This window comes from Rhinolophus ferrumequinum, chromosome 5 (genome assembly GCF_004115265.2).
Source record: "Rhinolophus ferrumequinum isolate MPI-CBG mRhiFer1 chromosome 5, mRhiFer1_v1.p, whole genome shotgun sequence".
NCBI lineage: Eukaryota > Metazoa > Chordata > Mammalia > Chiroptera > Rhinolophidae > Rhinolophus > Rhinolophus ferrumequinum.
This window is the reverse complement of record NC_046288.1, coordinates 41,897,308-41,914,028: the sequence shown is the minus strand read 5'-3', so window position 1 is coordinate 41,914,028 and position 16,721 is coordinate 41,897,308. Positions and strand designations below refer to the sequence as shown.

General features: G+C 40.4%; 1 protein-coding gene across 1 annotated transcript in view; it reads right to left on the bottom strand.

The window, feature by feature from the left end:
• PKD2 (polycystin 2, transient receptor potential cation channel) overlaps positions 1–8,008 on the bottom strand; it is a 57,721-nt gene extending 49,713 nt beyond the window's left edge. Inside the window, exon 1 of the mRNA XM_033105513.1 lies at positions 7,376–8,008. Coding sequence (XP_032961404.1) covers positions 7,376–7,940 — 565 coding nt within the window. The 5' untranslated portion in view covers positions 7,941–8,008. The remainder of the gene's footprint in view (positions 1–7,375) is intronic.
• Positions 8,009–16,721: the final 8,713 nt, after the last annotated feature.

Here is a 16,721-nt window from a genome sequence, read left to right as displayed (position 1 = left end):
GGAGGATGCAACCTGGTAATTATCCTATTAACTAAACTTAGTACATGCTGAAAATACATTGCAAATACCTTTTAGGGCGCCCCTGATGAAAAGAAGTCCCGGTGGGAACATCATTTCCCTGTGGGAACATCTATCAAGCTTCTCACACAGTGGTGTAAAAGCTCTGCTCTGTGCCCATCTTTGTCCTTTACGACACTCAGTGCTGACTGACTACACTAAACACACACAGCTTAGCAGATTTTTACAGTGCCAGTTAACATCTCATCTTTAAATTAAATGCAACAACTCATCCGACTGCTCTCTTTGGAGAAAGGGTAAAATCAGCAATCATGTTCTATATTTTCGCAGATGGAAAAAGTGTTGGTCCAGTTGAGCAAAGATGACATAACCCTCCACGAGCTTGCTGGAGAGAGTTACCACAGTTTTGGACTCGTAGACAGACGTGGTGGCCGTCCAAACCCCCATTAATGAACAGTGTGGTCAAGTTACATTGCTGGTTACTTGGAAGAAGAGCCTTAATGTGTTCCAAAAAAGACAAACTTCTCAACCCTTTTAGTTAGATTAGGTCTGCTATTAATGGCAGTCAACCTGGTCCCTGCATGTTGCCTCACTTACTCCACAGACTTTAACCCCTTCAATCAGTGAAACTCACAGAACCACGTAAGCCACACAGAGACCAGGGAAAAATGGTATATGGCTTTTCACGATGAAGAAATGACTTCATCACTAGTGTTTATGTATTCTTAAGTCTTATAATAATACATTAGTTCGACTCCTAAGTTTGGCTATTTCATTTCCTTTTCTTTTTTCTCCCAAATTTCCTTTAGGAAAATCAGTATCTGAGTTCAAAGAGACTGTGTTACGCATCATAGGTTTCACCACACTGAAAGTGGAGCATAACTTATGACCAGGTTTGCTTCTGCCAAGATCTGGTAGTTGTCAGGGAATTACTCACTCCGAAGAAATGCAGCAAGCAGAATGTTTGTTCACTGAAACTCCATCATATTAAAGAATTATTACAAATTTAGATGACATGGAAAATTACAACTCAGAATAACACAGCGGCAGCCAAATATTAGGCTCAGTAGCTCTGCACACAAACACACCATTTCTTTGAATATATTTCTTTCAGAGGCCAGGCCTAAAATATACACATCAGTAGAGATTGCTAGTCTCTTTCCCATCAGGAAAGATTGTTGCCTTGCCTCAGTCAGTGACTTCACTCTTTCCCGTGGTTTATAAACAATTATGCACTAAGGAACAGTCATGGTTCTTAATATTTACAAATGGTACCACTTGACCTATAAATAGAAAAACCAAGTTCTTTTCAAAATTTTATTCAAGCTAAACTTGCAATGGTCTATGGCAATTTAATTCTAGCTTTTGAATAAGACATTTCAAATGAAAAGAAACAAGTCCCCTTATTTTACTTGCTATAAATTACTTTATCTACCTCCTCAAACATTTAGTGCTTTAAAAATTTCATCCGATTTCCCAACTGGGTCTGTATGTTGGGTCTGTCTCAGGGTACAGGGACCTCTTTACATTCTGATGGGTGAGAAATGGCTGCATCCACAAATGGAAAAAACAGATGTCCTGTAGCTACCTACTTTCCATGTTTAGCAGAACTGATAGAACAAGAATGGTTACGGATAGAGTTCACGTCCAAAATGGCAGCCTTCTTCAAGATCAACTGTTGTCTTTTCCCACAGTTGTCCCACATGTGGAGGGAGTACCTTCCCAACATTCCAGGCACGGACGTTCAGTATATAAGGTGTCTCCAGCTGTTAGGGAGAACATGATATGAGGGGGATACTGGACAATATCCAGCTTCCTTCGCGTTTAAGAAAGCTTAGTAAATGCCAGCACCCAAAGTTGGAGCATATCATCTAAACAGTGTCTATTCCCCCGTGCGGTGTTACTTATTAATATGAACATAGGGGATCTCGGAGATGAATAATCCCAAACACAAAAGATGTCCCAAATATAAATAACTGACTTTGAAAAAAATGCCATCTTTGTAACTATTTTATCCAAATGCTTCTAAAACCTTTTTATTGTGCAATATATATTTTTAAAAAATCACAGAAAGAGAATGATATAATGAATTCCTATTTATCTCTCGCTCATCTTCAACAATTATCAACTCAACACCAACCCTGATTCATCTAAATCCTCACCCATCCCTCCCAATCATTTTGAAATGGATCCCAGCTATCGTATCATTTCATCTGTAAATATTTCAGTTCCATGGTAAAAAGATTCAGTGTGGATCTTTTGCCTCATATGTACCCTGCCCCATCTAAAATACACTAAACCCCCGTGACTTACCGATTGTGACAAAGTATAATGCAGGGACTTGGCGTCAGAGTTGTGTTCAAGTGAGAGCTCAGCCCCTTATGGGATGAGACCTTCCCCACCATCATGAGCCTACATTTCCTCATCTGAAAATGGGAGAAGAGTACCTCTTTGTGGGGTTGCTCTGGGAATTAGAAATATTATGTATAAAGCACATAAAGGGGTTGGAAAAGGCCAGTCTGTAGCTTCAGAAACAGGTCCAAATCTAAAGCGTAGATGTCAGAAGGGCATAGAGACCCAAATCCATATGGACTTTGAGTTTGCTGTGAATAACCTGACCAAATGCTCATTGCATACATAAAAGAATCCTGTTTTTGTGCTCAGACACGTGTGGGGCTTGTTTAGAAAGACAAGTAACAATTCTTCCTGACATCCATTTGAATTGCAAGGACACCTTTAGAAAGGCAAGTGACTTTTTACGACTGTTGGTCCATTTTCTAAAGCGTAGACATTTGCTACCTTATATGATTTGACTCCCGAATCTCAAGTTCTCAGCCCTCTCCTGAGGTGCAGATCAGTATATGCCACAGCTAACTGCCAGTTCCACCTGCATATTCCACAGACAGCTCACACTCACATACCTGAAACGGATTTTTCATTTTCTTTCTCTAGAAACCTATTTGCCCTGATTGAGTTACTGATATCAAGCCAGAAACATTGGTTTCATCCTAGAATAAGCACTTTTCTTAACCCTCACAGGGAGTTGGTCCACAATTGTGATAGTTTCTGTATTTTTAACCTAGTTTCCCTCCATCCCACGTCATGTGCCCTTGTGGCACCCTTTATCACCCCTCTTTCTCGGGCAGATCTCTCCTGACCTCTCTCTCAGCAGCCAGTGATACCCACCTCACCCCATTCTCTACATTCTTGCCAGGATTATCTTCAGATTGACATGTGATCCTATCAGCCCCTTGCGTGAAGCCTCCACTGGCTCTGTCTATAGGAAAAAGTATCAATGAGCTACAGACTTGGTCTTAACTTCTGCTCCTTTTCCCTCCTCCAATCCTCACCCTTCTTCTTGAAACATAACTCAAGTTTCACTACGTCTGGCCTCCCCCAGGAAGAAATGGTCCTCTCCTCTTTGGGTTTCTCCCATACCTGGGACCAGGCTTTGCAATTTTTTTACTAACACCTGTTTCCCCTACTAAACTGAGCTCCTTGAGAGTTGGGAACTTGCATTATTTATCTCTTTATACCTACTACCTACCACAAAGGAGACTCTCCATAAATGTTTGTTGACTGCACAAATTCTGTTACTTGTATAACCTTATCACAAACCCCAGAGTAGCAACTCTCCCTCAAAAAAAAATCCCCATAGCAATGAAAATACAAAATGTCATTTGTCCAAAATTACAGTTTAAACAAAAAGGGAAAAGAACGAAGTGATGGAGCAAGGTTTGGGTTAAAATAAAAGGAATGTTGCAATAGCCAAAAGGTAAAAACAACTGAAGTATTCATCAACTGATGAATGGATAAACAAAATGTGGTATATACATATAATAGAATATCATTCAGTTATCAAAAGGAATGAAGTTTGGATACATGTTACAACATGGATAAACCTTGAAAGCATTATGCTAAGTGAAATAAGCCAGACACAGAAGGACAAATACTGTTATGATTTTACTAACAGCGAGGTACCTAGAATAGGGAAATTCATAGAGACAGATAACAGAATAGAGGGAATCAGGGGTTGGGAGGAGCAGGAATAGGGAGTTATTATTTAATGGGTAGAGTTTCTGTTTGGGATGATGAAAAAGTTCTGGAAATGGACCGTGATGAAGTATCTATTTGTTATAGCAGCTTCGCCCACCCAGACCAGTACAGCTAGTACTTTATGATTTCTACAGGGAAAAAACCCACGAAAACAAAACAAGCATATATGTCTAAAATAACAGGAAATGACTTTAACAAGTTGCTAGATCCACAAGACACACTCAACTATGGAAATTCCGAAAATTTGATAACTCATGTAGAGTATCAGATTTTCTCTTTGCTCTAAAAAGAGTTTGGTAAGAAAAAAAATTAAACAAGATTATTGGGGATATCTTTAAGTTTGGGAAAGCCTTTCAGCGCTTCTTCATTTCCTTTGGTCCAGGCCTTCATTACCTCTTCCCTGGATGCCTCCTACCTCCCTGTCTCCCTCTGCAAGTTCTCCGGCACAGCACACTGCCTGACTCATCATATCGCCTCTCAGCATGTTCTGCTCCTGCTCAAAAACTTTCAACCGCTTCCTAATAGTGAGGAATAAATTCTTAACTCGTTGGTTAGACCCAATGCTTCCCACAACTAGGCCTCAAAACATTTCTTCTTTACTACCTTACTTCTGCTAAGAAGATAGATCTACTCTTCAAGGAGCAAAAATGACCATTTGCTATTCATCTTGGGTTCATGTAACAGTAACACAAGAGTATGTTGAAGCTAGAAGGGACCTGGGTGGTTCAACTCTTCCATTTTATAAATGAGAATCTGAGGTCCAGGAAGTTTGAGTGAGTTGTATAAAGTCACAAAGGCAGGAGACCTCCAGGGAAGCTCCTGACCACTCCAAATTTGAGTAATCTCCCCTAACTTTAGAAATTGCAAGCTAATTTCTGATCTGATCCAAGGGCACTACTTACCATATTTCCCCGAAAATAAGACCTAACCTGAAAATAAGCCCTAGCATGATTTTTCAGGATGACATCCCCTGAACATAAGCCCTAATGCATCTTTTGGAGGAAAAATTAATGTAAGACCCGGTCTTATTTTCGGGGAAACACGGTATACAATGCATGTAAGATTTCTGTCATTGGTATCCCAAGAGGGAAAAAAAAAATCACAACTCATTCATGGTTGTTTATTTCACTTTTCTGGGAGTCTGTCTATAGGAAAATGGTGTTGTGCTATTTCAGTTTATTTCTTTTTGTAGCACCTAGCACAGTGCTATTTTCACAGTAGGTGCTAAGTGTTTAACAACTGTCACTTATTTAACAAGTGACAATGATGTCAATTATATTTCTTCATAAAAGAAAGTAATACAATGGAAGTTATTGCAAAATTTTCTATAATTAATATTTTCCTGAGTCTGCTCTCCTAATCAGACCATTGATAAAGTATGACTTTAAGTTTTAATATTCATTGTAAATTTCCTGAAATCTTTATTTAAAAGAAATAAACTGGTATATATACTCTTTTAAAAATGTTATTTTGTTTCATATATTCCATTATTGAGTTTATTCAAAGGTTAAATGTGTTATCAAATAGTTAAATTAAGTTAAAAGGATCATGACTTACTATGACTTATTAATTTAGAAACTTCTCTTACTTTAGAGAACATTTCATAAAGCACATTTAAAACAATGTAAAATAATACAGTCGACCATTGAACAATATGGGTTTGAACTGCACAGGTGCATTTATATGGTTAATTTTTTCAACTGACCTGTGGCAGTTCAAAGCCGTTGTTCAAGGGTCAACTCTGCAGTTGGGAACCTGCATATGTGGATGGCCAACTGGAATTATATGGCAAAGTCAGTGCCCCTAAACTCCAGGTTATTCAAGAGTCAACTGTATATAATTTGTTTGAATACAGTTTTGAACCTTAAAAAGTATATATCTAATCTACTCACACAGGTTATTCAAAAAGGATCTTTTGTTTCCCCACCATGCTCTGAATCAAATTAACTAGCATAAGCACTTATGTAAAAGAAGTACCAAAATGTATACTTTTAGACTTTATGATTTAATTTATATTTATGAAGTACCAACAACATAGGAGAGAGTTGTTATATACATTTTACACATCTCATCTCATTTAATTCTCCAAAGTCAAGAGTTCAGTATTATGATTAACCCTTAAAAAAAATGTAAAAATTGGGAATCAGGGAGGTTAAGCAATTTGCTCAAGGTCACAGAGCCAATGTGATAGAACTGGGACTTGGGTGTAGGCCTTACTTGATCTTAATCACGTGGTTATTATAAAAACACCTGGGTCGTTTTTTGTGCAAGATTTTCAAAACTGACAGGAAGAGAAGGGAAGGGAAGTTTTCAAAAGAACTGAGAATGGAAACACTTAAAAGTAGAGATTAAAATAATATGGATGGTAAGGGCAAATGCAACTCTTTTCCAAGTATGCCTCTGACAAAATTTTGCAGAAACAGGATCCCCATCTGCTCTTGGAAAATTTGTGTCCTTTTCATAGACACTGGCAAATTTGAAAATTCCTTTCTTGCCTTTGGAGAGTCGGGTACACTGAACTCTGACACATTTACACACAGCTGGTATCTGGTGACTTCACTGTTTTGTTGGAATTTCAAAGAACATTAATTTTGTTATTTAAAAACATACTTTCAAGTTTTTAAAACAATGTAACCTTTCTTTGCAACTGTTTTAGGAAAATGCCTAGAATTAGAAATGGCCAAATAACTGTTTTCAAAGATTTTATTCTATTCGAGGTTCTCAACAGCACCTCATCCCAGAAACAACCACACACATCACCAAAACAACATCAATGACAACCCACAACCCAAGTCTTCCCACAACTTGGATAAAGGGTACTGTTACCCTTTAGAGAACGGGATGAGGGGCAATGAGGGATCGAGACCTGTGGAAGACCACGGGTCCTAATACAGAATTTTCATTTTGGTTTAGTAAAACTAGCAAATATACAGTGTAACCACTATTAGTTGTACCATAATATTTATTTTTTTCTCCTACAATAAAAAAAAATCCCCAGATATACCCTATCACTTTAATACGGCTTTCACTTATTTCCAGAAGTAAAAATATGCTGACTTTTCTTCTTCTAGAAGAAGGAGGTATCCAATAAATTTGCACCAACAAGGGCGCAGTGAAATTGGGCGCTGGGTACCGGAAATAGAGCAGAATGAGCAGAGGTGGGGAATGCGCTTCCAAGGGAGGCGGGGACGCAAGGGGGATGCAAGGTGGAGCCCCGGAAAGCCGCCCGCAGCGAGCGATGGCTCTGGCCGGTGCCCGCAGTTCTGGTTTGAGCATCAGCCGGTGCCGGTCTCGCGCTTACCTCGCAGCCCGCGAACCAGCCTCTCGGCCCAGGCCACTCGCGGCGGCTGCCCGTCCAGAGGGAGGTGGCGATGCAGCGGGTCCCCGCCGCCCGCAGGGCTGGGGCTCGGCGGGCCCTGGTCCTCTCGCCGGCGCCGCCTCCCGCTTGGATGACCGGCGCCGTGGTAGCCCCCCAGCCCCCGGCCCCGCGCGCCCGCGGAGCTCACTGCTGAGGAGGCGGCCGATCTCCGGCTGCCCGGGCGCCACTCCACGTCCATCTCCACCACCATTCCCCCTTCTTCCCCTTCCACCTCCTCGTCCTCCTCTTCCTCCTCGGCCTCGAAGCCTGGGTTGTCGCGGCTCCAGGCCTGCCGCGAGCACGACGAGTGCGGAGGAGACGGGGAGGCCGAGGCTCCGGCCGGGGGGTCCCGAGCGGCCGCCTGCCTGATGCGCTCCATCTCGATCTCCAGGCCCGTCTGCTCGCGGAGGCCGCCCGCCATCAGCCGGCTCGGGCCCGCCGCTCGGGGCGCGGGCGGCTGCTTCGCGTCCCCGAGCTGCTGCGGCTGCACGCGGCTCGAGTGGACCATCGCGGTCACTGGCGGCCGGTGTGCCTTCGCCCCGCGCCGCGCTCGGCGCCGCCTGCCGCAGGAGCCATGTTCTTTTCTTCCCAGCCCGCCGCCTGCTGCTCCCCGCCCCCGATCTCCCCGCAGCCCCGCGTCCCTCGCCCGCCCCCTCGGCCCGCCTCCCCCTCGCCTCGCCTCGCCTCGCCTCGCCCAGCGGCCGCGGCGCGCTTCTGGGGGAGGCGAGAGGAAGCCGCCCCCGCGGCCCGCGCGTTGGGCTAGCGGCGTCCGGGCCCGCGTTCCAAGTGGAGCCGGAGTCCAGGGCGCGCGCCCACATTCCATTCGGGTGAAAGGGCTCGGGCGGGGACACAGTCGCTGACCCGCCGGCTCGCCCGCCAGCCCGCCTGCGGGAAAGGGCTATTGCAGCTGTCATTGCCTGCGCGACCCTGAGGTATTGCTGGGTGCACGTTAACCGCCAGCCACTTCTGCCTCGATGTACCGATATGCCGAGAGAGAGAGAGAGAGAGAGAGAGAGAGAGAGAGAGAGAGAGAGAGAGAGAGAGAGAGAGAGAGAGAGAGAGAGAGAGAGAGAGAGAGAAATGTAGCCTGAGTTGGTCTGCAGCAGGGGCAAAGAAATCTATCTTCCCTGTTTTGAAAACTGCCAACAAACTACTAATGCTGACTTCCTTGGCTTTTGGTGGCTCTCCTCTCCCTGATTCTGCGTTTTGGATGGTTTCTTCAATCTTTGGTTGACTCCTCACTCCACACACTGTGAGACCCCAAGGTCTCAGATCGCGGATGCTCTCAGCGTGAGCTCATCCCCAAGCCCCCCCCCCCCCCACCACCACCACCACTACCCTTCTGCAGGGACCAGCACTGGCGTTTGAGAAACAGAATCTTACATCAGCCCCCTGGTCCAGAACTTTGTTCTTACTCCACCAAGCTCATCCAGCTCCATGCTCTGCAATTGTCTCAAACTTAACCGATCAGCAACTAAAGTTCCTTTTCCCCTCCTCTGTTAAACCTGCTTCACCTCCTGTATCCCCAGCTGAGATTTGAGGCATCGCTGTCCTCACTTCCCAGCTACACTTCATGATATCCTCATCTCTTCTCATCCTCCTCTTCTGCCCTACAAATGTATCTCTGATATGACCTTTGTTTTCTTGTTCTCGTTGTCAACGGTTTAGTATAGAGCCCTTACCTTATGTCTTGTTTTCTTCCACATTGAAACAATGCATCTGTCAAATCCACCTCCATTCACGACTTCAGGGGCTCCATTGTTTCTAAACTATATTCTAGGACCAAAGCTGCTCATGGCACCTTGAGACTTAGACACCTCTGGGGGCTTCTGACACCTTAAAGGATAAAATGTAATTTCCATAATTTGGCTTAGTAAATTTTCGTAATCAGCTCCCGTATTTGTTTGCTAGGGTTACCATAACAAAAGCACATACTGGGTGGCTTACACAACAGAAACTTATTTTCTCACAATTCTCGAAGCGGGAAGTCTGAGAGCAAGGTGTTGGCAGGGTTGGTTTCCTCTGCGGCCTCTCTCTTTGGCTTGTACATGGTGATTATCCTCCATTGTCTTCACGTGATCTTTCCTTTGTGTGTCAGTGTTGTAATCTCCTCTTCATATAAAGATACCAGTCAGATTGATTTAGGGCCTATCCTAATGACTTCATTTTAACTTAATTTCTTTTTAAAAACCGTATCTCCAAATGTAGTCTTATTCTGAGATACTGGGGGTTAGGACTTCAACATACGAATTCTTGATGGAGATACAATTTAGCCCATGACAACTTCCCATCTACTTTTCTAACACAATTTCCCTTCCTGTACATCCGAGTGCAGCATCCTTTGTTGGTTCCCTGTGTGCTCATAACATGTAGCTTGTATGTAGGTAACCATGGCCACCTATCACCGATCCTGCAGTTTATCTATTTTAAATGTCCATCTTTCATTTAATTGTGAGTTTCTCAAAGGCAGGGCTGGTGGGTCTGGAGCACAGGCATGTGAAAAGAATTCTGAAAAGAATTCAGATTGATTGAAAATGTGTCCACACATACATAATTCAGAATTAGATGTGTGCCGACCCAAAATTTTAATCACAAACCATTGCAAGAAATGCGATTTAAAAAATCCACAGCGATTTGTGTAATATGACTTGGATAGTATTTGGTCTATTTTGTTCTAAATCTTATGTTCAAAGTTTCACTACTAATTTCAATCTTAGTCTTCATAAACCCTCCACCTATTCATTCTTTCTGGCTTACTCATGTTCTCTTTCGTGCTTTTACCTTGACCTATTTTCCCCATTCAGAGCTCTTCGCTTTTCGTCAAACAGGCCTTGAGGCCATAAATTTCTCTCTGTACCCCCTCCTTCCTTTAATGCCCATCTTAAAACCCTCTTTCTCATGTGAAGCTTTCCCTTATTACATAAGTGAGATGTACAGACTCATATTTTTCTTCCTTTGGTTGCTGCAGTCCTATTGCCATATTACAGATTTCAGTGATCTATAGGGCTTGAAATACCGTCGGGTAGATAACAAAGCCTGGATGCTATTTGGTTTTATTTCGTCTGTATGGTCGGTTCTTCTGGGGATATGCCCTATAAACCTCACCTCTTAGTCTCAGTGCCATGGTAGACACTCAGAAAAGCCATTTTAAAAGGCAACTTTAAAAACAATCCAGTCTAATTTAAGACAGCATTCTCCACACATCTCTCTTCTGTATTATTAGCACTGCCTGTTTGTTTCCTGTTTTGCTTTTATTGTCCAGGGTAAACCAATGAAGTAGACACAAACTGAAGAACCTGCTAGTTCTGCAGATTCCACCTTCAAAAGAAGTCTCTGGCATGTGTGGGGTTGCTTAGTAACCCACCCAAACAAACATGTTTCCCTCTCAATTTTTCCCCCAGTCCTTATTTATTCAAGGACATTGTAAAATAAATTATTACCACTTGACATCTGAAATCATTAGAAGAAAATTTGGTGTTTGGGGCTTTATAAGAACTGCTAACCATACTAAAACTTTTACTTTATTTCTCACTCTACTGCTCTAATAATGCAAGGCCAGGATTTGTGATATTTTTCTTCATGTCTGGCGTTGGTTTGGATATGTCCCTGCCTCTATGAGGCACCATTGTTGGCTGGCACCGTGATTTGGATGACCTAACCTCTCTATCTCAGTTTCCTTCTCTGAACAATGAGGTTAAATATTGACCTTAAAAATTCCCACAGAATTTTTTGTTGAAGACATAACTAGGGAATATTACTAAATTCTTCAAACATTTTTAGAGTGTCCTCTTGATGCCAGACGCTAGGTTGGATTCTGGGAAGGCAAGTATAAGACATGATTCCTACCTTCAAGGGGATCAAGTCCTATAAGTCAAGGATGCTTGGAAACATCCTTACCTCACTCCCAAGTCCTCTTCTATACATCATAAAGACTTATGAATCTTTCTAGACTGAGGCATTGTCTTCTTCCGGGACTTCCTTAGTCATGATCCTCGCCCCCGCTTAAATTTACTTGTCCCTCTAATTTGTAAACTTTTATCACAAACATCTACCAGCTCATGTTGAAAATGTCTGTTAACATAGTTGTCTTCCTGAGTAGAATGTAAGCTCCTAGAGAGCAGAGACCCTGGCTTATTTGGTTTGTTGTTTAGCAGCTCAATAGCCATTCCCCTTTCTAATCCATGTTCTTGGGGGTATTACTGTCCCCCATTCTGAGTCCATGTGTGCCTCATGTGGCTGAGCGTGGAACTCAGGGTTGGCAAACCAGGGCATTATGTCCAGTTGCCCCCAGTGAATGGTATTTAAGAACAGACATGGAATCCAATTTTGTTCAATGGAAATCAGGACAGAACTTTTTCCCTGAGTTGTTGGAAAAGAAAAGATTTCTTCTCACTAGATTTGGAGTTGTAAGGATGTAAGTCTAGACAAGCTGGCAGCCAAAACATTGATGCTCAGGAAAAATGGATCCAACAATACATATACAACATATACACATAATGCGAAGACTGGAAGAATACTGAAATTGAACTAGTGGTACTGTTTGGATGGCCAAGGTATTCAAGAACATTGTGAAATATATTTTTATCATTTGTCATATCTTAATTTTGTCAGATGTAGATATGATATTTATCATCTATATCTTTATCCCAGTTCAAAGTAATTTTGAACCATGTAGGGACAAGAACACAACTCTTTGGAATACTGTGTGAGGCTTTTTCTCTTCACCAACTCAAATCTATTCACTAATGCTATTTGGGTGTAGTTATTCAAAAACTTTGAATACAACTGTACTTTCACTAGCCCAGATTTTCCAAAAGGATATAAAAAAATTTTTTCAAAAGCCTTTTGATGCCAACACGAATGAAGCTTACAATATCCCCAGATCTACCAGGCTTTACAGAATACGTGTTTACTATCCATCTAGTACCATCTTAGATATGATTAGTGTGCAAAAGAAGTCGCCCTTGGTCTGTAAGAAGCTTGTAATCAGCTTGCAAAGACAAGCTGTACACACGTAAAGCAATTACCCAATAAGCGCTATATGGCACTCATCTGGGAAGGATTTGTTGTTGTTGAGAGTCGGAGTCTAACTCCTAGGGATTCCAACTCATTGTGTCTTAGGTGGGTCCTAGGAGATAGGAAAGACCATGATGTCACTTGAGCCCCTGAGCCAGCACTAATTGAAGTTAGATCTATCCCTGGACTTCCTTAGCCAAAGCATTTCCTTTTTGATTAATTTATGTTAGGTTAGGATTTCTGTCCCTTGCAACTGAAATAGATTTGAGTAGATGTGGATCATACAGACTGTTAAGAGTTGTGTTAGTAATATACATAAGATGCTATATGATTGGGCCACCTGGTGTGACCTAAGTAGGCTAAATAGGGTATATAGGGTGGCTGGCTTGACGTCCCACTCTGAAAGGGTTAAGGAATTAGAGATTTTGGGGGGATGCTGAACCCTACTTTTCTTGTTTAATATCATTAAATTATAACTTTGAAATTTTTGCTGTAAATAATGTTCCAAAGGACCTTTTAAAAATCTTTTTATTCTCTTGAGTATTTTTCAATAGCAGAAGTTTATAATTTTGATACAGCCCAATTTATATATTTTTTCTTTTGTGAATTGTGCTTTTGATATCATATTTCAGAAATCTTTGCTTCACACAAGGCCGTGAACATTTTTTCCTATGTCTTCTTCTAGGAGTTTTGTAATTTCAGGTGCTACATTTAGTCATATAATTGAGATAATTTTGTATATGGTGTGAGGTACAGATCGAGGTTTTTTTAAATTTAAATTTACATATGGATATTCAATTGTTCCAGCATCATTAGTTGAAAAGACTATCCTTTCTCTGTTAAATCATCTTTGTACCATTGTTGAAAATCATTTGACCATATGTGTGTGAGTTTATTTCTGGACGCTCTGTTTTGTTCCTTTGACTTATGCATTTAACCTTTTACTAAAATTATCCTGCTTTGGTTATAGTAGCTTCCCTCACATTCTTGCTCTCTGGAGACATAGGATATTTTACATTTGTCAAGTTTAATGGTTTAATTTTATTTAATGACTCTTCTAGTCACAGTCCTCACTTTAGTCTGACCCTTTAAGGGCTACTCATCAGTTTGTCAGAGAGCATTCATTAGTGAGCTATGTTGGGTTTTTGTCTGAATGATATTTTGAAATCATTTACAAATGTAAATTTTAATATCAACTTTCAATTTTTTAAATGAAGCCAGCATTTTTTTGTTACTTGTCAGTTTTTTCAGTAGCTTTTGGCTGCTCTTCTGAAAGATGAGAATATTAGCAAATATATACTCTCTACCTACAAACACGTTTTAAAATTAATAATAACTTTTACATTGTTAATGACTATAAACTTTCATTTTTTTTCTAAAATATTAAACATAATATTTCATTTTATATATTTAAATGCATTTAATACTCGTTACCAGTACTTTTAAAACATGCATTCCTCTTCTCTGAGTTCTTTCTTTTGATCCTATCTTTTTGGGATAGATTTTTTATTAAAATCTGTATTATTTATTTATTTATTTAATTTTAGAGAAGGACTCATTAATGCCTCATGATTCCCAGAATCCAAACAAAGTTGAGAATGGCTTTCTGTTGCCATAAACATAAAACAAATGGGCTGGGCATTTGGCTTAATTTTTTTTGGCTTAATCTTTTTTTTTTTCTTTCAGGATTCTGGAAAAATTCCTCCACCTTCCTCTGTCATTAAATGTTGCTATGGAGAAGTAGTCAGATTAAACCCACCCTTTTTCTCTCAGCCCTAGCAGATGACTTGATTTTTCTGCCCCAAAGTTACCTGCCTACTGAGTTTTTGACTATACTGCTCCAAGATACAACTTTGTGTTGATCATTCTGAATAATTATTTTTCTGGAAAATATTGTACAGGTTTAATTAGCAAATTCAATTTTTCATTTATTTTTGGAAAGTTTTTTTTTTAATGTAGTTTTGAAATAGTCTGTTTCATTTGTTTTGTTCTCTTAATTCAGGAATACCAATGATGCATATGCTGGAGCTACTGTGTTTGATTTTTGTATTACCTTCTTTCTAATGATTTTTCCTTTTGTCATTTTCTATATTTTGTTTTTAATAGGAGTTTTATAAATCCTGCCCGCCACATTACTGTATCTTTCATGTTTTTGTAGTTTCAAAGGTGGCTTTTTATTTCCCTAATTATTTATTTTAAATTCTTAATTCCTCCGGTGAATTCTTCCAGCTTCCTTTTCATTTCTCCATGGTCATATATCTTATTTGATCTTTTTTCAATGTTTTGATTATTAATGAGAAAATATTTTACTTGTAAACTTTTGTTGGCTCACGATATCACGGTGATTTTTATCAAACTGCTGCAGTACTGAGTCTGTTGATACTATCATATGAGTTAGTAATTGTCATAAATTGAAATTTAGTGAGGTTTATATTTTTTATTTTATTTTTTATCTTATTAAATTTATTGGGGTTACATTGGTTAAGATTATATAGGTTTCAGGTGTACAATTCTATAATACATCATCTGTATATTGCATGTGTCAATTTAAAAATTATTTTTAAAGGAGCTCTGTTTCTGGCCCTGATGGAGCAACAGGGACAGATTTAGCCACCCACCTTAAACAAATACAAAAAACAGTCAACATTTATGAAGAATGGCTTTTAAACATTGGACAACAGGCAATAACAAACAGTAATTATTGAAGGAAGATAAACATACGAGGTGAGGGCTATGGTTTTCCCAGGAATTCTTTGGAGATGGCTTTCTTGTGGCAGTGCAGTCCTCCTCAGCTGAGAAGACCAAGTAAGCTGAGGATTTGGGGAGGCTAAGGAGGACAGAATTCACAGAGTACCAGAGAGGAGAGAGCTGCACAGAAAAAGAGCTCTCCAGAGAGATGCCCTCAAGTCTTCAGAGTGTACATTTGAGGAGCTTGCCTGAGGTGGAGGAAAGGATTACCAGACAGGAGCAGGTGGGAAAATTCCTGATGCTCTCACAGTGTCGGGAATTTTTCAAGTTCTCAACTTTCAAATTAAAAACCTTATGATATGTGGGGCATTGAGTAGAATACTCAGAAGAGTAATGCCTCACTAGTGAGGCCAAATTAGCCTAGTATAAAAGCTGGTCTGTTCTGTATAACTGCTACTCAAATTAGCCTGTTGAGTATGCCATCTATTTCCTAAGTGAACCCAAGTGATATGTTAAAAATTATCACTACTATTATGTCAGCTCCCCCATTGAAAGACTTTATATTTTAGAGCAGTTTTAGGTTCACAACAAAAAATTGAGAAGAAGGTACAGAGAGTTCCCATATAAACCCTGCCCTGAGTTCCCATGTCACCCCTGCCCTGACACATGCATAGCTTCCTCCATCACTAACATCTCTATCAGATCATCTGTTACATTGACACAGCATTATCACTCAAACTCTACATTTACATTAGAGTTTACTCTTGGTGTTGTATATTCAAAGGGTTTGGACAAACGTGTAATGACATATAAGCTTTAGTACAGTATATACAGAGTAGTTTCTCTTTCCTAACAGTACTCTGTGTTCTGCCTATTCATCCTCCCATCACCCTAACCCCTGAGGATCACTGATCTTTCTACCGTCTTTATTGTTTTGCCTTTTCTAGAATGTCGTACAGTTGGAATCATACAGTATGCAGCCTTTTCAGATTGGCTTCTTTCATTTAGAAATGTGCATTTAAGTTTTAAACATGTCTTCTCATGCCTTGGTAGCTCATTTCTTTTTGTACTAAATAATGTTCTATTATCTGCATATACCACAATTTAGTTATCCATTTACCTACTGCAGGACATCTTGGTTACTGCTGAGTTTTGGCAATTATGAATAAAGCTGCTATAAACTTCCATGTGCAGGTTTTTATGTGGACATAAGTTTCCAACTCCTTTAGGTAAAAACCAAGGAGTGTAATTGCTGAATCATATGGTAAGAGTACGTTTAGTTTTGTAAGAAACCAGCCAAATGTCTTCTTAATTGGCTGTACCATTTTGCATTCCCACCAGCAATAAATAACAAGAGTTGTTTCTCCACATCCTTGCCAGCATTTGATGTTGTCAGTGTTCGAGATTTTGGCCATTCTAATAAGCGTGTAGTGGTGTCTCATTGTTGTTTTAATTTGCATTTCCTTGAAGACATATGACATGGAGTATCTTTCATATGCTTATTTGCCATCTCTACCTATTCTTTGGTAAGGTGTATGTTAAAGTCTTTGGCCCACTTTTGAATTGAATTGTTAATTTTCTTATG